The sequence below is a fragment of the Periophthalmus magnuspinnatus genome, chromosome 10 (assembly GCF_009829125.3).
Source record: "Periophthalmus magnuspinnatus isolate fPerMag1 chromosome 10, fPerMag1.2.pri, whole genome shotgun sequence".
In the NCBI taxonomy this organism is placed as follows: domain Eukaryota; kingdom Metazoa; phylum Chordata; class Actinopteri; order Gobiiformes; family Gobiidae; genus Periophthalmus; species Periophthalmus magnuspinnatus.
In genome coordinates, this window is record NC_047135.1 from 16,052,930 (window position 1) to 16,073,843 (window position 20,914).

The 20,914-nt window shown below is 41.8% G+C and overlaps 2 protein-coding genes across 2 annotated transcripts in view; both read right to left on the reverse strand.

Annotated features, from left to right (window-relative positions):
* Positions 1–768: 768 nt before the first annotated feature.
* On the reverse strand, positions 769–6,075 carry LOC117377645 (protein phosphatase 1 regulatory subunit 15B-like). The gene is given in 3 exon segments (XM_033974111.2): positions 769–1,796; positions 4,123–4,200; positions 4,203–6,075. Coding segments are annotated over 3 exon segments (1,665 nt in total). The 5' UTR covers positions 5,505–6,075; the 3' UTR covers positions 769–1,511.
* Positions 6,076–8,792: 2,717 nt separating this feature from the next.
* Positions 8,793–20,914, reverse strand: part of pik3c2b (phosphatidylinositol-4-phosphate 3-kinase, catalytic subunit type 2 beta) — a 56,657-nt gene continuing 44,535 nt past the window's right edge. Inside the window, exons 23-34 of the mRNA XM_033973683.2 lie at positions 20,194–20,323; positions 19,490–19,626; positions 18,364–18,533; positions 17,000–17,156; positions 14,825–14,934; positions 14,159–14,351; positions 13,631–13,749; positions 13,185–13,302; positions 12,779–12,857; positions 11,684–11,790; positions 11,378–11,506; positions 8,793–11,289 (exon numbers count right to left, since the gene is read on the reverse strand). Coding sequence (XP_033829574.1) covers positions 11,092–11,289; positions 11,378–11,506; positions 11,684–11,790; positions 12,779–12,857; positions 13,185–13,302; positions 13,631–13,749; positions 14,159–14,351; positions 14,825–14,934; positions 17,000–17,156; positions 18,364–18,533; positions 19,490–19,626; positions 20,194–20,323 — 1,647 coding nt within the window. The 3' untranslated portion in view covers positions 8,793–11,091. The remainder of the gene's footprint in view (positions 11,290–11,377; positions 11,507–11,683; positions 11,791–12,778; positions 12,858–13,184; positions 13,303–13,630; positions 13,750–14,158; positions 14,352–14,824; positions 14,935–16,999; positions 17,157–18,363; positions 18,534–19,489; positions 19,627–20,193; positions 20,324–20,914) is intronic.

Sequence of the window (20,914 nt, forward strand, 5' to 3'; positions counted from 1 at the left end):
ACCCCTCACTTACACACCTTCTTGGACCCGGAGCCAGCGTTTGTGCAGCGCAGAAATGAGCGTGAGAGAGAGCGTGTGCGGCATGTGAACCAGGGCTACGCCAGACTCCGTGAGATACTACCCAAAACTGAACCAGAACCAAGACTCAGCAAAGTCCAAACCCTCCGAGCTGCCATCAGATACATCTCAGACCTACAGCGACTCCTGCAGCAGCAACGGGGAGGGGGGCCACCCAGTCCAATCCACCTGTGAGGGACCATCTGAACCTGGACCAGAATGAAGACCAGGAGCAGTTCTTAGTACCTGGTCAGGAGTACCTCAGGGGTAACTCGCTGGGGGATTATTGTACAGGTTATAGGCGAAAACACGAGGTCTTACATGATCCAGGACACAAACCCAAGACTTTCTGTAACAGGGGAATGCATCTAACCACTCTGCCATTGTGCTCTTCATGAACTCTGATCAGTGCCATATGCTGAGTGTAAAATTATGCTGTGCAAGGGTAAATGAGTGCAGCTCCACATCTGGTTTGGTTTAAAACTCCATTATCCGCAAACCCAAACCTCAACCATGGAGACATCGGGAATTATTAACTTGTCCCCATTTTAAAAAAAAAATCCTCCTACTGTGGCTTCTACAGCAGCTGGAGCTGGAGCTTCCAAAAGCACCTCATGTTTATAGTGAAGTGTCTCAGTCCTGCTCTCCTCTTGTAACTCTGTGAAAGACTCAGAAATTTAAAAAGGTAAAAATAAATCTCAGACTGAAGTCAGATCATAAATACTGGTTTATTCTCAGTTTAGTTTGAATCAAAGTCACAAATGTTAGAAAAATAAATCTGAGTTGTTTCAAACGCTCGAGTTGTGTGGATCAGGAGATTATAGATTATTGATGAGTCGTGACAGTCTTTGGTTTGGGACAAAATACTTTGGCTGGATAAACACTGGGACAGAAATACAGAGTGGTCAAAAGTTAAATTAAAAATTCCCAGAAAATCAGAAAACAAATTTGATTTTTGTTTAGTTTGAAATCTTTTGTAAATTAATAGAAGATTTTACAGTTATCGCTAATAAAACAATTCAACTGTGTCAAAATCTTACCTGATCCAAAATTCAATCCACAAATGTCCCTCAGTTTTGTTCGATTTAAGGTTTTTCATAGAGTAAACCACCTTAAGATTTAGAAAATATATATATTTTTTTGTAAATTGAAATGTTAAATTGAAAATATTAGTACAATTTCTTTTGTCCTTTTTAACTCTTTTTCAAATACAGATTTTCCTGAACACTGCAAAAACTGTCACAGATATTGGCCTGAAGAACGAGTTGATGGGAAATACTTGGACTTTTAAATTCTAAAATTTCAGAGGCATTTTTGGATGAAAAACATTTCAAACACTTTGTTTCGACTCAAGTTCAAAGTTTCAGTTTTTTTCTTTTTGTCAAAAACAAAAAAGTGCTGTCGCTCCATTTAAAGTCATTTATTCCTCCTCAGCCTCTGATAAGCTCTTCAGCTCACAGGCTAAGCTCAATTTCTGTGAATGGCCCGTGCCCTTCTCCTCTCGCTCTGACAGACTCTGGTTGGCTTGTGTGGCCCTCTGACTCTGCTCTGGCCTCTGATTGGCTGATCCTCTGGCAGACCCTCCTCCGGTGCTCTGGCTGCAGACAGGGGCACAGGACTTGTTCTACATCTCTGCAGCGTTTGAGGAATCTTGCTCGGTCTCGTGCGAGCTCCTCCCACTGCCCGCGGCGCTCCTCTAAGCCCACAGAGTACACCTGCACTTCCAAGCAGAACTGCACCTGAACAGAAACAAATAAAACAGAGAGCTGGGTTACAGCTAAGTAGAACAAGGTGCAGCCAGTCCTTTCTACATCCTGTGTGAATCCAGAAGGGTCTGTAATGAGACCATATAGCTTGAGAAACCTCCGTCCTAACTTGGAACGGTCCAACCACAGCTCATTTGTCTCACGTGTCTCAAATGCTGAAGACATCTCCTCTCAAAAACTCTAACATTCAGAACTAAATATATTGCTTCTTTTACCGGAGGTAAATAAGAGTTTGATACGTCTGTGATTCAGCCAAAAATCTACTCTTTTCTCAGTCGTCGGGTAAGTTTTTTCCCCTTTTTAACATGTAAACCACCATGAATCTTTTGGATTGGTTAATCTGCCTATCATTAATTTTTGCTCTCCTACTCTGTGACTGGTCCTTGCACCCTGTGCTGCTCTGCGTCTCAGGATCGAATGCACTTCCTGAGTCATAAATTGCTGTGTGCAGTTTCAGCAAAGCATGACTTGGCATATTCATGCTCTGCCGTCATGTGATATCTACAGTCACAAGTGTCTGAGGCAATGATAGAAAACTGAAATAAGCTTTTACCAAAACAGAAAGTCAATGTTGTCCTGCAGATCACAAAGCCATAGACACAGCACAATTACTCACATGTACACTACCAGTCAAAAGTTTGGACACACCCTTCTTATTCAATGCAATTTTTTTTTTTTTTTTTTTTTTAATGTTTATCATTTTCTCCATCTCTGACACAACAAAAGACATCAAATATATGAAACAAGGCATATGGAATTATGTAGGAAAGTCAAAAAGTGAAATGACTAATATATATATTTCTAATTTTGACAATTGCTCAGAGCAGCCACCATTTGCTTTGTCGACGGCGCTGCAAACCCTTGGCCTTCTTTCAATGAGCCTCATGAAGTCTCCTGAAATGGTTTTCACAAAGCAGTGATCAAAGCAAGGGTAAAGGATTTTTTTTTTTAAATCTGAAATCTAGTTTGGAGTTATTTTGAGTTTAGTTTTTGGTTTGCAATGGTCCATATGTGTCATTCTTTTGATACCTTCAGTGAGAATCTACAATGTGAATAATCATTTGCCTCAGATAGGACATGTGTGGTGAGCAGAGCCAGACTTATTCCATAGTCTAGATTCCAAATAGGGATGAGATGAGACGAGATCTTGGCATAAATTATAACAGATTGTCTAGTTAAATTTTTACTGTCATTGTAGCACTGCTTTTAGGAACCACAGCTTGTCATGAAATGTAACTCACCAGAACGTACTCTTTTTTTGTACAATCCAAATGGAAAACATATTAACATTATGAAAATAAAAAAAATCTCGCAGGATAAGTTTTCTCTTGTGGCTTTCATTTTCATTTGACTCAGACTGAGATAATTTTGGTAAACTTCCATAAAAAGGAGAAATCTTTATAAAGTGACCTCAAGTGTTCATTATTTTTTTTTTTAATTTATTTCATAATAGTGATGACTGCCAGTTCTCTATTTAGATCTCCATCATACCCTTTGTTTTGAAAATTCTTAAAATGGCTGAAAACAATGGATTAATGTGTTTTGTAATTTCACCGTTTCGTTTTTGACACAGAGTCAAAAGTCATTCCCCCATCACTGGTGATATTACAGTACAATCAGTGTGCATCCTGCTAATGACTAGATGGGTGATGTAGGATTGTGGGTGAAGCATTGGACAAATTTTACAGTTAACCATAAGGAGGGTTCAAATAGGGTCTGGGAAGAGATTGCTAGATTTAAGCATGCCATTGGATGACATCTAAAACCTCTTTAGGCACGTTTTTGATGAGGGAACAACATATATAACTTGGTAGAAAGCTCCAAAAAGTCTTTTAAAATTTTTTTTTTTTTTTATAAGAGGGGTCTTTAAGATTACAGAATTTTGGGGAGGAATAAGACCACTGAGCCAGGACCTCTTTCTGTGTTGCTCAGGTCTGTTCCCAGAATAATAAAATATGGACTATCGCCCATGTCCTGTCCCACATCAGGACTAAACCTGGCCTATATCTGGACTATGAGAGCACAGACAGGAAAGACTAAACAGGACTTCTGAATCGTCACTGTTTGTTTTTTTACTTTTTGTTTCACTTTCTGTTTTATTTAAAAAAACAATAACATTTAAATAAGATATTTTTTTTAAGTGTACAGGATTTTACTTTGAGTCAAATGAGAGATCAAAGGTTTAGTAATCTGAGTTTAAAACTGGTTTTCTCTTCAAAACACAACAATAATCACACAGTTAAGTTGGGTCCTGGTCTAGCCGTGGTTTGGTCCCGGTTCAGTCCTTGTTTAGACTCACCTTCTTCTTGATGGTTGCTTTGTGTGCTGCTCTGGGAACACTCAGAAATCTTTTGGATTCTCTGCTCCTCAGATTTCGGGTCTTGGTCCTGGTTTAGTCCCTGCTCTAGCTTTAGTCCTGATTGGGGCCTGGAAGTTCAGAGGACTGTAAGGGTCTGAAGAGCAAAAGGAGCTCAGCAGCTTCAGGTTCTGCTCTTCTGCATCACTGGCTTCATCCCAGGAGGAAGAGGAGGCAAAGGGGGAGGAGGATGCAGAGGAGGCCAGAGAGGAGGCACAGGACCCAGGGCTGGACTCATCTTCCTTTGGCCCTAGTCCTGTTCTGGGGATGGGTCTTGGGGCAGATCCCAGTTTAGCAGTGAAGTTTCGGGGATTGTAGGGGTCATCACTTTGGCACAGAGTGCTCCATAGTCGCTCAGTTTCAGAATCAAACTCTTCATCATCCTCCTCTGAGCCTGAGACCTCAGAAGAGCAAACACTGTCAAAGCCATCATCATCATCATCCTCGTCCTCCTCCTCCTCCTCCTCCTCCTCACTGCTGTCGGAACCGCTGTCATCGCTGCACGGACATCCCATAATAAACGCGATAGTCTTGTTCTCACACTTAAGCACTGGTAGCTCTTCCTCAGTCTCCCTCGGCTCCGGTTCGTCCCTAGGCTCCTCCGCACTCCCCATCCCCGGCAGCGCGCTTTGGAGCCGGGCCTTGGCCACCAGCTGCTGCTCCTCCTCGAGACTAGAGTATCCGTGATCCTGGTCCGGCGTAAGCACGGAGATGTCCCCGCGTACCCCGAGGTTTTGGAAGAGTGCCAAGCGCGGGAGGCTCGGGAGGCCGGAGCTGAATGCCCCTTTGTCCGTGGAGGTACTGGATATTTCGCTGCGCTCCTGGATAAACGTCACGGTCCGGTTCTCTGTGCACAAAGTCACACTGGAGCATCGGACCTGCTCCTCCTCCGCGTCACTCCATAAACCGCCCCACCAGGTTTTAGAAACGCTCCCGGGACCAGGCATCAGGACATGGTTCTCCACAGCTGGGCCAGATCCGAGGAAACCGGTCTGAGGGCTCATGTCCTCCGGACTCTGGATGGCGAGCTCGCTCAGGTTAAACCACGGCAAAGAGTGGAGCTGCTGCGGCGGCGGCGGCGACAGGATGTCGTCAAACCGCCTCAGGAGCTCTCGGTCCGGCTCCAGAAAGTCCCGTTTGACCGGGCGCCCGGGCAGATACCGCTGGAGGAAGGACACGGCGGGCCTGGACACCGCGGACAGCAGGCCGAGCAGCGGACTATCGTGTGTGAGGAAGCCGGGAGACGTGAGCTCGGGTCCGGGCGGAGAGGACACGCTGGTCCCGCTCTGCCTCCGGGTTCTCTCTCCGGTTACAGTTCTCCACATGTTCTCTGTGAATGTTCACAGGGGCTCGGTTCTATGGGACCGGGGATTCAGCGAAGATCATGGCGCTGACAAGAACCAACAGAACCAACAGCGAGACACCAGATTGAGGCCGGGGCAGAAGCGAGATTTTTGGCGGTGGCTTTGGGTTGAGTGTGCTGATCAGACTTCTTTCTGGTGTAGAGTTTAGAGAAAGAGGACACGTTCAGGGACAGGCTCGGTTCGGACGTGAACGATCCGCGCTTCGATGAGAAATACGCCGCCATTTTCAGCCAGAACTTCACTGACGAAAAGAAACAAATCCGGAGCTTCTGGAAGTAGCCGTTAGCTATTAGCTGTTAGCTTTAGCCTAGCTCAAACTGACAGCTGCCGTGACAGTCCCGGCGACCGCAGACCGTTGGTCGAACACTATGGACTAAACACTGACGAAGCTGCTCCCGGGGCACGGCGGTGTCGGTCCCGGCAGCGGTACGCAGTGTCCCCGCGTTGCGCTCTGCTTCAAGCCCGGTGTGGCTCGGTTTAGCTCGGGTTGTTAGTGCCTTTTGGGGCAGCAATACAACAGGAGCTACGAAGGATTTCATCAGACAGTTTAGGGCCCGCCTCTTGTGCGTAGGTCCTTTGGTCAAAGCGCAGAGGCCCGGGGAGTGTCGCGATGGTTCAGCCCCCGTTCCAATGCAATCAGCGGGGACCAAAAACGAAAAACGTGACACGCTCCGTTGTTAAAGGATCCGGTGTTACGTAAGAGCCGCGTCCTAAGGTCAGTCTGCGGGACACGTGTTTATCTGACAGCCGTTCACAGCCCCGGAGCCGTTTTTAGCCTCGAAAGGGCCGGGTGCATGAGGCAGGGACAGATAAGTTCAGTCACTAGTGTGTTATGTGCGTGTGTGTTTAAATTTATGCTATAAAAGGACGCACAACTTTAAGCCATGTTATAATGCTGTTACCTCCTCAAAAACAGACCTGGAGTTGTGTTTTGTTTCATTCACACATGTTTGAGTAACGTTGTATTATTACTTTGTCTACATCTCCAAAGCTCAAATAGCTGAAAATGCAACTCCAGGTAAGTTTGTGATGAGGATCAGAAAAATAGCATAATATGGGCCCTTTAATCAGAAAAAGTAATTTATTTGGCCAAACTCTTTAAAAGCCACGTTACATTTTCATTATAAGTCTGCTGCTGCTCTCAGTCAGGGCTCATGGTCAGATTTTGCAACCAGCAGATCAAACACTAGCCTCATGACTTGTAGCTAGAATAAAAGGCACGTTTCACAACAGATTTAGCAATGATTACTAAAACTATATTCAACCCTCCCTTCCCCACACTCAGGTGAGATTTGAGACACTTTTTTGAGATTTGAGACAGGTGAGACACTTCAGGTAAGTCATAATCTTGTAAGATTAATATTTTTGTTTGTTCCCTTTACTAATGCCTTCATAATATTGTAATGGGCTACTTTTAAACAGAACTGTTTGTGGGGTGTAAAAAAACGATTGTGATAAGGACACAATCATATTTTTTTTAAACTGTTGAATGGGTTTTTAGAGAAAGCTTCGACAGATAATGAAAAGCCTTCCTGGGGAGCTTTCCCTCTCCTGGTGATTTTTCTTGCACCTACGACCTTCTAATTTAAACAAACACTTTATAACTAACACCCCAAATTAGCATTACAATCTGACCACCTAAGTCCCAAAGGCAGGAAAGTATCTTGCCCAAGGACACAGCTACAGCATAAATCCAGTGAATCCTTCATAAAGACATGCGATGGAGCAGTTCATGGTTTTATGATTTATTGTGGAAAAATTACTAACTCTTGATGAATAATCCATTTGTGAAGCCTGGTGAGTTATGAAATACAACAAGAAGTATTCTTTGTTACAACAGCTATGGAACAGAACAGAGCCCAGGCCTGCCCTGGCCACAGATTGGTAGCCTTTCAGAGTCCCGAGCAAGTCTCCCTGAGTCTCAGGGAGACTTGCAGAATTATATCAGAATTACAAATATACATACATACCAAAGCAGGGTGATTTTTGTTTCACACCCATGAGATAATGAACTTTTAACACCTGACAACAAAGGCTTTCCTGGAGGATGGGACAGAGCCTTCATGTTACTGTCTGGTCTGGGTCGGACAGACTGACGCAGGTCAAATGCATTTACACAAAGACATATGATAATATTTTCTTCACTGCATGAATATGCTTATATTCATCTTGCGGCCCGGGAGCCAGATCAGGCCCTCCAAACCATCTAATCCATCTCTCAGCAAATAAAATAAATACAATATTCTCTTGTTTAATGGGTTAGTCCTGGTTTAGACCTGGTTTTACTCTGGGTTAATAGTTAAATCCTATTTGACCCAGGTTCGGCCCTTGTTTAATCCTGCTTTAGACCTGGTTAGTCTTGGTTAAATCTGGGTTTGTCCTTTTATATGACCCAGATTTGTGTCAAAAGTGGCGTACTGGGTTAGTGAAATTATCATCATGTGACTGGAAATGACACCAAATAAAAGTTTAAAATAATAACATCTTATTAATAATGTGAAGAGGTTTGAAAAACTAAATTATGAAACACCCTGAAAACTGTAATCAGTCCTTCCACCTCAAGAGGTTGTCAAAGCCAAGCACATTATGAATGAAAAGTTCTTAAAATCAGAACTATTCTGCAAAATGAACTTGAGCTTTTAACCAAATTATCGTGTTTTCCTTCTCATTGACCCTCTAAATTTGTATTTAAAGTGACTCGTGCATGTTTGTGTCTTCATTCTCCTGTGTTCAAGACATCATCGTCCTGTTTAGCTGTGCATACGACTGAAAGATTTTTATTCTGCACTCTTCTCCTTTAATGTTAATTTTATGATGATTATTTGTGATTATTGATGTTTTGATTTGTGTGATTTTAATGTCTTTCTTATTCTGTAAAGCACTTTGAATTATCTTGTGTACGAATTGTGCTATACAAATAAACTTGCCTTGCCTCGCCTTGCCATTGATCTGATCTATCCCCGTTTTCACCACCACCAGTAAACATCCACTGTGATGTACCCATTTCCTTCTCCAATTTTATTTTCTTAATTGGTGATACTCGTAGGATTCTGGCAGCGTTGCATAGTCATTTTGGTACAAATGAAAAAAAATCTGCTCCTCACTAGTTTATAACAACCTCAGCGGACTTGTTTCTTCTATCAAGTCAGTTTAGATGAATATGGTGATTTAAAATGTCCAAATTATAACATAATGATCCATGGGTGTCATAGATTATAACTATAGAATAGACACCAGCACAATAGGTCTGCTTTAAAGTTTAGTTTTAATCAAACCAGAGTCTTACAAAATCACTTTGTACATTCTTATTTTACAGTGCATTTCATCTCAGTTATTCATAAATAAACAGATCTACATCAGAAACTTGGAAAAGTCGAAACCGTCTCTGAGGAAAATCATTAAATACATTTGAAACATGATTCTGCATTAAACACTTTTTACAGTGTTGCTCATGTCACAGTCACAAAAACATCACAAACATAAAACTGTAAATTTCAGAAATGAGGAGAAATAAAACGACAAAAAGATCAAAATGTTCATCTGAATATAGGTAGTAGTGAGAAAAGTAGGGGGCTGTAAGAGGGCTGGAGGGAGCAGCAGGGGGCAGCGGGCGGGAGTAGCAGGGTGGTTGCCAGGACCTGTGTGTGGAATCTGTCCTTTTTGTCTTCCACCAAAAGGTTCAATTTTTCATTAAAATCACATGTGGAAAATAAAGGTGTTTTAGTCCAGACTCAGGCGTAAAATGAGTTTGGCTTCAGCAACAGTACATTTTGTTCATTTTGCAATAAATCAGTCTTTTTCACTCAGAGTTCTCTTAAGACTTGGTTCACAATTAAAATAGGTTCTATAACTTTCCCTTCAGTGACATTTAAATCTAAAAAACAAACAAACACTGAAATATAAAAACAGAAGGATTAAAACAACTGGCTCCAGACACAGAATGCTGTAGTAAAAAAACATGCGGACATTCTGACTGTCTGTGCTATAATACAGTGTAGTGCAATGCAGTGTAGCACAGTGCACTTTAGCACAGTGCAGTGAAGTGTAGTGCGGTGTAGTGCAGTGTAGCATCGCAGTGTAGTAGTGTAGTGCGATGTAGTGCAGTGTAGTAGTGCAGTGTAGTGTAGTGTAGTGTGGTGCGGTGTAGTGCAGTGTAGCAGTACAGTGTAGTAGTGTAGTATGGTGTGGTGTAGTGCAGTGCAGTACATTGCAGCGTACTGCAGTGTAGCAGTTTAGTGAAGTGTAATGCAGTGTAGTACAGTGCAATGTAGTGCAGTATAGCAAAGTGCAGTGCAGTGCAGCGTCCTACAGTGTAGTGTCCGGACTAAAACTGACCTAAGTGAAAAATCAAGTTAGACTGAACCACCAGATCGTTATTCATGCTTACACCCTCAGTAGAACACATTAAATATTTGATATGGGCTTGTTAAAGTAGATTTTCAGAAATATACAGTAAAAAGTAATGTTTAAGTATGGGACAATTCACCTGTAAACTTGAGGGCCATGAAAAAGTGGTCTGAGGGCTGCATTTGGCCCCCAAGCCACAGTTTGGGTATGCCTGATTTAGTGTTTAGTTTCGTTTCCTTCAGAGACAGTGAAAACTATGAGTCAACAACATTTGACTTCAACATTTGAATATTTTAGGATGATTTTTACATGTTTCTTTTTTTAAGGACACTTTTTGTAACAGGAATTAAAATCTGAAAAAAGACAGTCTGACCTTTGACCTCATTTCGGTTTGAGTGAAACATTCCAAACAAACTCATCAAACCAGTTTCAGTTTTAAATATTAAAAACACAGCTCCACAGTAACACCCATCCAATCAGATGCCTCAGAGCACGTCATGATCAGGTTCATGTTTCACACAACATAAACAAAGTGTTCTCAGATTTTTCAGGCTTTAATGTTTTGGCAAAATAAAGTAAAGTAACTTTTCAATAACTTAAAAATAAAGTATTCCATAAAAAGTGAGACTTTGCTTATAAAGGGCTCATTTCCTGTTCAGTTTGACACAGAGATGCTGCTGGACTGCCATTTTGTCCTTTCATTTCTCACATTCCTCAGCTTTCTCGTCCCATAAAAACTCAACTTTGTGTTAAACAGAATCATCACATCCAAAATGGCATCTTGCTGAGCAGGGAGCGGGACGCAAACTTTTTAAACATTCTGACAGGTTCACTTTAGCCACAGTGGCTCACCCTCTTCCCACACTGGCATCTATGTCTTGTGATGGAAACTGAGGATTGAGGATTATTATGAAACAGGTTTACTCCTGACTTTCTCACTCAGAGCAGGTTATTGTACAATTATACAACTGACATTGTAAAAAAAAATCTCATTCTAATTTAAACTATTAAAATTAGATCACATAGTTATACAAATGCAACTGAAGGAGGTTTACAATATCCTAAAATAATAGGATAAGAAGGTCCACCTGGAGAGGACTGTAGGAACATCAAACCCTGGGCTGGCCGCAGGTTTGGGTTCTGGTTAATATCCTGGTTTGGTCTTGGGTCTCGGTCTGGCTGGTCTGGACTCTCTGACCTCTCAGTGCTGCAGCCCTGTGGTCTCAGATGGTGTGCCCAGCTGGTGCCAGTCGACCCAGTGCTGTCCTGGGCTCAGAGATGTCAGAGGGATGAAGGTCTCGCCCAAAACTGGGTTCTCCCAAAAAGACCCATCTCCCAGAACCCGAAGATGGATCATCCGATGCTCCAAATCTCCACGAGGGATCCGCTCATACACCAGCTGTGGACCACAGAAAGGCCTGGTTTAGATTTTGTTTATTCCTGCTTAGAACTGGTTAAGTCATGGCTCAGTCCTGGCATAGTCTCACCATCTCGTTGTAGGTGGGGTTGCAGGTCTTGCGTGCGGCCTTGGTCTTCCTCTTGCTACTCTTTTGAGGGTCTGGGAGCAGATATACTTTGACATATGGGTCTGGATCAGTACCATCAGGGAGCGGCTGCTGCAAAAACAGAAGAGAGCACTGAGTTTAGAGAGAGGGAGGACATTTGACACACAGGGAGGGGATCTGAGGCATGTGGAGGGGATCTAAGGGATGGGGAGGGCATTTGATACCCAGGAGGAGAGTGGGAGGGAATCAGACAAGGGGATCTGTCTGGGCATGTGTGGCAGTCCTCACCAGGCCTCTGATGTGCATGACCATGATGAAGAGCTTCTGGTTCTTGTAGGAGATGGAGAGTTTAATCTCACCAAGCTCTGCCCCTGAGGGGGGAGTCCAGCGCAGCTCTGGACAACAAACAAAACATCATCATCAGTGTTGCAATCAGAGGTTGTGATAGTGGCACATGTCTTATATCTACCGGTAATTGCCTCTTCTTATGGGAAAATGGAATTAATATCAACACGATGCTCCTCAATAAAACGCTTACCTTTTATGTAAATAGCTGTCCCCCTCATGCTGAGACGCCTTAAAAGCTCTCCATTCTGTCTGGGGGTGAGACTTAACATTCTATGGCAACCAGAGCAACCCACTTTTAAACAGTGTTTTGCTATTCACCTGAGTTGCCTAGGTCTAAAAAACAGACTTTTTGACAAGACAAAGTTGGATTTAAATCTAAAATTATACCAAAAACACATCCAGCTTTTCTTTGACTTTCTGTTGGTTCATCAGAGGCACAATCTTTCTCCCAAACACAACTGATTCTCAGCATCTTCCTAAAACCTGATGTTATTAATACTTTGCAGCTGATGTCATCATTATTGCCTGGGGGTGTGATGCTAACAGTAGGCGCCACTCTTTAGACTTTAAACTAACCTTTATTTTAACACAAGGTGACCAGAAAGAGCTGACTTTGAACTACAACAGGTTAGTCACACTCACCTTTTTGTTAAAAATCCAACATCTAAACAGGATCATAATTGCTCATATTGATCACGGGCTCCTGAAACTGTACTGTTTAAATCCATTTTGCATTTTTTCCCTGAGTTTTCAGACTTATCTTAAAACTTTTTTGACAGTGTTTGCTCATGTCTGCGTTGTGTCAACATGGTAACTACTTAACACTTCCACTATAACGATATGCCTCCAGAGTGATATCACTGCAAAGTATGAATATTTGGTCATCAGTGCACATGCTAGTGATAAATGTCAGAATCATTTTAATTTAATTATGGCTGAATGGTTAGTAATTCTCATGAACTGAATGAACTCTCCCGGTTCACATGTCCGGGAAAGTCTAGTGTAACCTCTGGTTACAATTACAGTCGATGTCACCTGGAGGTTTGGGGGTGGCTCTCTCTGCAGGACTCTCGTCTCGGGGCAAAGGGTGGAAGAATGAGTACACCAGGTCACACTGGAACAAATACAACATACTGTTAACATACAGTCACATACATGACATTTTAAAATAGCATGTGATCAGTGTTTGAGTCCAAAGAAAATACTGTACATCTAAACAGGTCACACTGGAACACAAGTCACATTTTAACATTCAAAGGGCCCATATTGCAATATTTTCTGATCTATGTTATAATGTTGTTTCTTCATCAAAAGCATGCCTGGAGATGTGTTTTGTTTCATTCACACATATTTAACACACAAATCCTGCATATTTAGGCTGAGTACCTATCCGGATCCTTCTCCAGACCTGGGCAGTAGTACCTGACTGGAGGATTCTCACCTGAGCGACCTCAGAAGCGGCATGGAGCAGGTGCCACACGTATCCATTGAGCTCGTCTTTCCTCCTATCAGCTGCCGCCTCTCCTCGGGATCGCCCAATCACAAAGCGGCTTGGGAAGCTAGAGAAGGAGCAGACTTTGGTTGGAGAGGAATACAATTTTCCCAGACTACAGAGAACTCCCCTCTTGGTCAGGGGACAGGTGAGGACAGATGGGTTTTGTGGCTGGTGAGAAGTTTATTGGGAGAGTATTACTTGGGTCATACAGGTGACTGTAATGGGTGTATTTACCTGGGTTTGTTGAAAAGTAAGTGGGTGAGTGTGTGCAGGTGTTAGGTGTGTTCAGGGTTAGGTGAGGGGAGGGTGGTGGTGTGTTCAGGGTTAGGTGAGGGTGGTGGGGTGTTGGCGTTTCAGGTGTCGTACAGGTGAGTATACAAAGGTGTAGTTACCTGGGCAGTTTGTTGGAGGGGAAGACCAGGCGGAGCTTACTGTGGAGCTCATGGAACTCTTCAAAGGTTCTCCTCACCAGAGAGTCCCCATGCTCCCGCTCCACCTTCACCACAAACATCTGCAGGAGAAAATACGGGAATAAGAATCCATTACATACTGAAACAATACATTAGTGAGATGTCACAGTCTTAACAGGTCCATTATTGGCTGTGTTAGTGTGATGTCATATTTTTACATGTCCCTTATTGGTCATGTTAGTATGATATCACAGTCTTACATGTCCTTTTTTGGTCATGTTAGTGTGATATCACTATCCTACATGTCCTTTATTGGTTGCGTTAGTGTGATATCACAGTCTTACATGTCTTTTATTGGTCATGTTAGTGTGATATCACAGTCTTACATGTCCCTTATTGGTCATGTTAGTGTGATGTCATTTTTTTAAATTTTATGTCTCTTATTGGTTGTCAGTGTCTCCAGATGTACAAGTTCTGATTGGCTGTGTTGGTGTGATGTGACAGTCTTACATGTCCCTTATTGGTCCTCTGGTGTCTGCAGATGTACAGTTTTTTGATGACTCCGTCACTTCTTGCTGTGTGTACTCGGGGGCAGAAGGACAGTAGGGGGCGATCTTCACTTGCTGTGAACTTCATTTGGGCCAAATTATGGATGAAGAAGTTGAGTTTAGTGGCGACGCTTCCAAGGCTTGACTCGATTAATCTGAGGTGAAACACAAAGGCATTATAAATTGTACACGGTCTCACTCGATCAGTCTGCCAAAAACACACGGGTCACACGTGTGTTAGAGAGGTTTACGTGCGTGTAAGAGACATGCTATACACTTGTTCAAGACGTTAATACTCTTCTGAGGCTAGACACGATTAATCTAAGGAAGGAGAGGGTTACACGCATGTTAGAGATGTTTACACTCTCCCGAGACTCGACTTGATTAGTCTGAGAAGAGACAGAATGATTACACGGGTTAGATGTGAGCTGGTGCTTAAAGCACTGAATGCTCATCAAGTCCTTTAAGCCTCCCTCGTCATCTGGGATTCATAGAACTGTAGTATTCATAGAATCAGCCTGGAACTAAAACAACAAATACAGTAGTAACAGTAGTATCAATATGAGCAGTAGCAGTAGTATACAGTAGTAGTGTTAGTAGTAGCAGTAGTAGCAGTAGTAGTATTCACCTGGTGAAGTACATAGTAGCGTCGGCCTCTGACTCTTGGGGTCTCAGAGCGTCATAAACATATTTGAGGTCATCCAAATCTGAGAGCTCTGGGATCCCACAGGACACCATCTGTTAAAATAGAGTAGAGTTACAGACTATAAGTCGCACTTTTTTTCATAGTTCGGCCCGGGGTGCGACCTATACCCAGATGCAACTAGAATGTGAAATTATGAAAATATATCATTTCACATCTTCGTTATTGTCACACTGATTAGTGCGTGAGGGCACTCTAAGCTTGTGTACCAGCATGACAGCCGCACAGATGCGGTGCTTCATCTACCTCTGTAGCTGGCGGAGTTCAGAGGCGACACCAAGGATGAAGAATTCAATGGATTTAGTGATTTGGAGTGAGATCGAGAGTAAACTTGTTACTTCGTGTTTATACTTTAGTTATCTGTTAATAACTTACATTAACTTACATTAACATACCAGACACTTATTTATTCAGCTACAAGAAGCATAGACAGCAAACTGAATACGTGTTATGTAACAATTGATTATTCATGTTACAGTTCACTTGTTTAACCAATAGATGGACAGCTAGTGTGTTTATAATACCTGTAAAAAAAATGACTTGTTTTCTTTTATACATTTTATATTTAATTTCCCCTTTTTATTTCCCCTTCATTTAGAAGACCATAATGGTGATCATTTTTCATTTGGGACAATATTGTAAATGGTTAGTTTATCATAAGTCTAGTTAAAGGTTGCAAAAACTACTTCCTGCCTTCCAGTTCAGCCTTTTTTATGCTAATGCAAAGTCTTACCCGACACACTATTTAAGAAACAATTGAAATAGATTACAACTACAGGGTTGTCTTTTACATGAAAATAAAAGACAACCCTCACTGTGATTTCTGCACCGTCTATTGGCACGTTTGTCCATATGGTCTGGGAGTACCCTGAGGTGGCACAATTCTGGGAAAATGTCTCAAAGACACTGTCTAAATTAATAGGTGTATCCCCTGCACTCAGAGGTTTATTTTGCTGGATGACATCTCCAAACTAAATTTGACAATCAATGACAGGTGTGCATTACTAGCAGGCCTTACAGCTGGCAAAAAATTGTAATATGGAAGTCCCTTCAACCTCTGAAAGACGGCTTTTATCCTACGGAGAAAGAATTCAGCTGGAGCTTTCTGCTGCTCAAATGCATGGAGCAAAAGCCAACTTAATGACCAAAATCGAGATCTGAATATATTATGTGTCTGTTTTTGTGTTATCTGGACGCGTACATGTGTTGTTGTTTGTGTGGGTGGTGTTGTTTGTGTGGGTGATGTTGTTTGTGTTGGTGTTATTGTTGTTGGTGTTACTACTACATTGTATTATTGCTATATGCATATTATTAATTAATTATTTATTAATTGTTTTGTCCTTGTTGTGCATTTATTTATTTATTTTTTCTGTGAGATCAATACTTAAATAAAAAGAAGAAACAGATTGAAAAGTAAAATATAAAGTTTTCGGTTCACCAGTATGCTTACTAGCAAGCCAAAGTAATATGTATATTTTCCATCCATTCATATGCAATTTTGTGTATATATGTAATATGAGCCAGGGCTTGTGTGTGTTTGCTAATTCTACGGTGTGAACTGTGACAAAGAAGTAAGACCACAGTAAACATCTGTGAAAAGAGCTCTCGTGTCTCTCGAATTTCTGGACAAGCCGGCATATGTTACGTTCTATTAATATCTTATGTCAACATACCAGACATGTATTCAGTTCGTTGTCTACGTTAGCATTAGCATGCTGTACTGCTATTCAGCCTTTTATTCCCTATTTTATTGTTATTATTATAACTTGCCTTTAAAGATAAAATGTCTGTTCTTGGTCTCGGATTTTATAAAATTATGGTCCAGTGCGACTTTTATATGTTTTTTTTCTTCATTATTCCAATTTTTTTCACTGGTGCGACTTATCCTCCAGAGCAAGGCATAACAGAAAAGAATAAATACTGAATCCTGCTGAGTGATGGTTAACACTCTCACCTCAGAGCACAGAGAGGAGCCCCACACATTAAGAGAAGTCAGGAATCCAACCCAGGACTTAGTGTCAAAGCTAACCACTAGGCCACACTGACAGTATCACCATTTCCAGTAAGACACTCTCTGTGGGGTACTCTTTAGGTACTTACCAATCCAAGCAGGTGCAGGAACAGGTGTGCGTGTTTACGGATCAGGTTGTATGCCTCACAACACAAATCCACAAAGTCATGGAAGCGACTGGATGGTTTGTCTCCTCCATTTATCACATACGCCATGTCCGAGGTGAAGACGAAGGGTGCGCGGTCTCTGAGGGAAAGAACCAAGTAAAACTGGGTCAGAACCAGGACTACAGCCAGATTATAATAAGATTAAAGAGGGTCTGAACAGCATAGGTTGCGTTCATGTGACATGAGCACAATGTAAAATCCCTGTAGTTTAACCTGAGCTGAAGGTAGAGCTGGGCGATATGGGAAAAAAAAAAAAAAAAAAAAGGATCACGATTATTTTCCTCCATATTGATCGAGCTTGATTTTCGTATCGATCTTCTTTCACCTTATCGAAAACATAGACAGAAGGACTTCAGGCATAAAGAGCAGGCTGTCAGGATCACTACAGTTTTTATTTTGTGTTGATAGGACCAATAATTCTATAGAAATCCACATTTATAGTTTGGATTGAGTTTGTACAATATATTAAGCCTAAAAGCATACATGGCCACTATGGGCAGAAACAAGTGCAATGTCCCTGCACTAAATTAGGTCTTAAGTTTCACTTATTGGATTATAAATTAAAAAGCACAAGAGGAGAGAAAGAGGAGGAAAGTTTAGGAGTTGAGTCTGAATCGGAGAGATGGAGAGGGAGTGAGGCAGACGGCACCACACATACAGAGACAGAGGGAAGGATACACTGGACTTTTAGTCAAATTGTGCAGATTTAAATAAAAAGATGGGAAATGTGAGGAGACATACAGAGACTGTGGCCCTGACTCAAAACTTTCTCCTAAACAAGAGAGCGGTGAATCTTCTTTGTCTTAAGAATATCTGCTTTTCAGATACTGGTTCCTGAACAGTTGTTTTTTTGGTGGCTGTATTTTTAAAGTGAAAATTAATATTATTAAGAAAATACTTTTCAATCCTTGAAAATTGTTATAACTATGTTAATTCATATTTTAAAACATAGTACTTAGGCTATATGATGTTCAGATGTGCAAATGTACATGCAAATTAACCAAAGCCCACAGAACAGTTTACACAAACTGGTTTGGCTGCATCTTCAAGCACATGCACTCCACAATTGATATATTTAATATGCCACATTTAATTGTCAATTACTCTTTTATCAGGGCAGAGGAGGAGGATTTTGAGTTTTGATTCATATTATCTGTTTGGCTTTAACTTTAGACAGACACTGCAGACTGTGACTGAATGTGGATTTATGATTACACTGTAAAGGCCTTGCAATGAAGACATAATGTGATTTCAGGTAGGTGCCCCAGCTTTGGGGTCTCTCCCACCTCTTGATATTCCCAAACATCTGGGCGTGCCCAAGGAATTTCCCGAAGTCAATGTGGAACATGTGACCGCTGCTCTTCATCATTATGTTGTCATTATGGCGATCACAGATGCCCAGGACGTATGTGGCCACGCAACAACCCGCGCAAGAGTAGATAAAGTTCTCCACCGCCTGAAGACAAAGACCATGCAGAACAAGTCAAATATACAACAGAACAACACAACCACCACCTGCAGACAAAAACTGATTCACTAAACCAAAATACAAATCTGGAGACAAGAGAGGGAGGAAATGTACCATCATGGACTGCAAATAGTGAAATTAAAACCCCAAGATCACCTACAGCAGGTATATATGCAATTAATCAAGATATGAACATTAATAACAGACAAATCAGACACCTTCTTTCCCTCGAGGTAACTCCCACTAGCATTAGCAACATGTTTGATTGACAGCATTGCTATGGACCCAGTCCCTGCTAAACCAGCAGTGTGGGCAGGAAGGGGCGTTATGTTCAACAGCCGTAGCTATTGCTCCAGAGTGGATCTTTGGTTGCTATGATAGTGTGCGCTCGGAATTCCAAATATGGAACTTGGCACCAAATTCGCCCCTATAACTGCTAGCAATGCAACTTGATGAGCTTCATTTGGAGTCTAACTCTGTGGTTGACATGGGTTAAGAGATTAGGTCCACGGAACCCGAGACAGATGAGAATTTGACATTATTCATAATAAATAGATTATGTGCTTCAGTTCACCTTTCTTGATTTGTTTGTTTATTATTATTATTTATACATGGACAATGAACATTAATCAACATATTTGTAAATGTACCAGAATGAACCCAAAGCCTGTTTTCCTCTGTTGTCCCTGGACATATGGTAAACATCATAACAGACTTAATTTCATGTTTTTGCTGTCATTATAGAACTGCAGCTTTACAAGAAATGTATCTCACCAACGCTTATTTTTGTATTTGCAGTAGTACTATTTGTAGTACCTTGTCGTACTGCTCCTCTGAGGCGTAATAGTAGTAGTAGTGGTAGTAGTACCTTTACATACTGTTCCTCTGAGAGGTTGCACAAGTAGTAGTAATAGTAGTAGCAGTAATAGTAGTATTTGCAGTACCTTGTCGTACTGCTCCTCTGAGGGGTTGTACTTCAGGAGCCAGTCGGCCAAAGGTCTGTCCTTAAACGACCCCGTCACCCCATGTTCCACCTGGATCCTCCGTAGAGTGTCTGCGTGAGGAATCATCTCCACCATGCCTGAAAATATACACAAGTACAAAAGTATAACAATTACTACTACTACTGTAGTATTGCAGGATCATCTCCAACATGCCTGAAAATATGCACAAGGACACAAGTATAAGTACTACTACTACTGCAGTACTGAGGGATCATCTCCACCATGCCTGTAAATACACAAATATACAAGTATATGTACTATTACTACCGCAGTATCAGGACTATACCAGGACTGTACCAGGACTGTACCAGGACTGTACCAGGACTGTACCAGGACTGAACCAGGACTAAACCAGGACTAAACCAGGACTAAACCAGGACTATACCAGGACTATACCAGGACTATACCAGGACTATACCAGGACTATACCAGGACTATACCAGGACTATACCAGGACTATACCAGGACTATACCAGGACTATACCAGGACTATACCAGGACTAAACCAGGACTAAACCAGGACTAAACCAGGACTAAACCAGGACTAAACCAGGACTAAACCAGGACTATACCAGGACTATACCAGGACTAAACCAGGACTAAACCAGGACTAAACCAGGACTAAACCAGGACTAAAGCCATACCTCTCCCTGGGCCAGTGGAGCAGCACTTAAACAGGACCATCCTCATGTCCAGACCCTCCTGGATCCAGATGTTGTTCATGATTCGGATCATCTGCAGAGTCAGCATGTCCTGACGGAGGTCATCTCCAGACTGCAGTATACATGTAAACGACATACAACATACATGTTTCCATACCCTGTTTTTAAAGAAGGGGTATTTTACTTCTATGGGTATTAACTGCTAGTACATAACAAATTTAGATCACCATGTTACCGTTTACACACGTGGACAAAATTGTTGGTACCTGTCGGTTAATGAAAGAAAAACTCTCAATGGTCACAGAAATAAAGTAAATCTGACAAAAGTAATAATAAATACAAATTCTATGAAATTTAACCAATGAAAGTCAGACATTGCTTTTTGACCATGCTTCAAAAGAATTATTATTTAAAAAAAAAACAAAAACTCATGAAACAGGGCTGGACAAAAATGATGGTACTCTTAACTTAATATTTTGTTGCACAATCTTTTGAGGCAATCACTGCAATCGAACAATTCCTGTAACTGTCAATGAGACTTCTGCACCTCTCAGCAGGTACTTTCGCTCACTCCTCAGGAGCAAACTGCTCCAGTTGTCTCAGGTTTGAAAGATTCCTTTTCCAGATGGCACGTTTCAGCTCCTTCCACCTTCCAGATGCTCAATAGGATTTAGGTCAGGGCTCATAGAAGGCCACTTTAGAA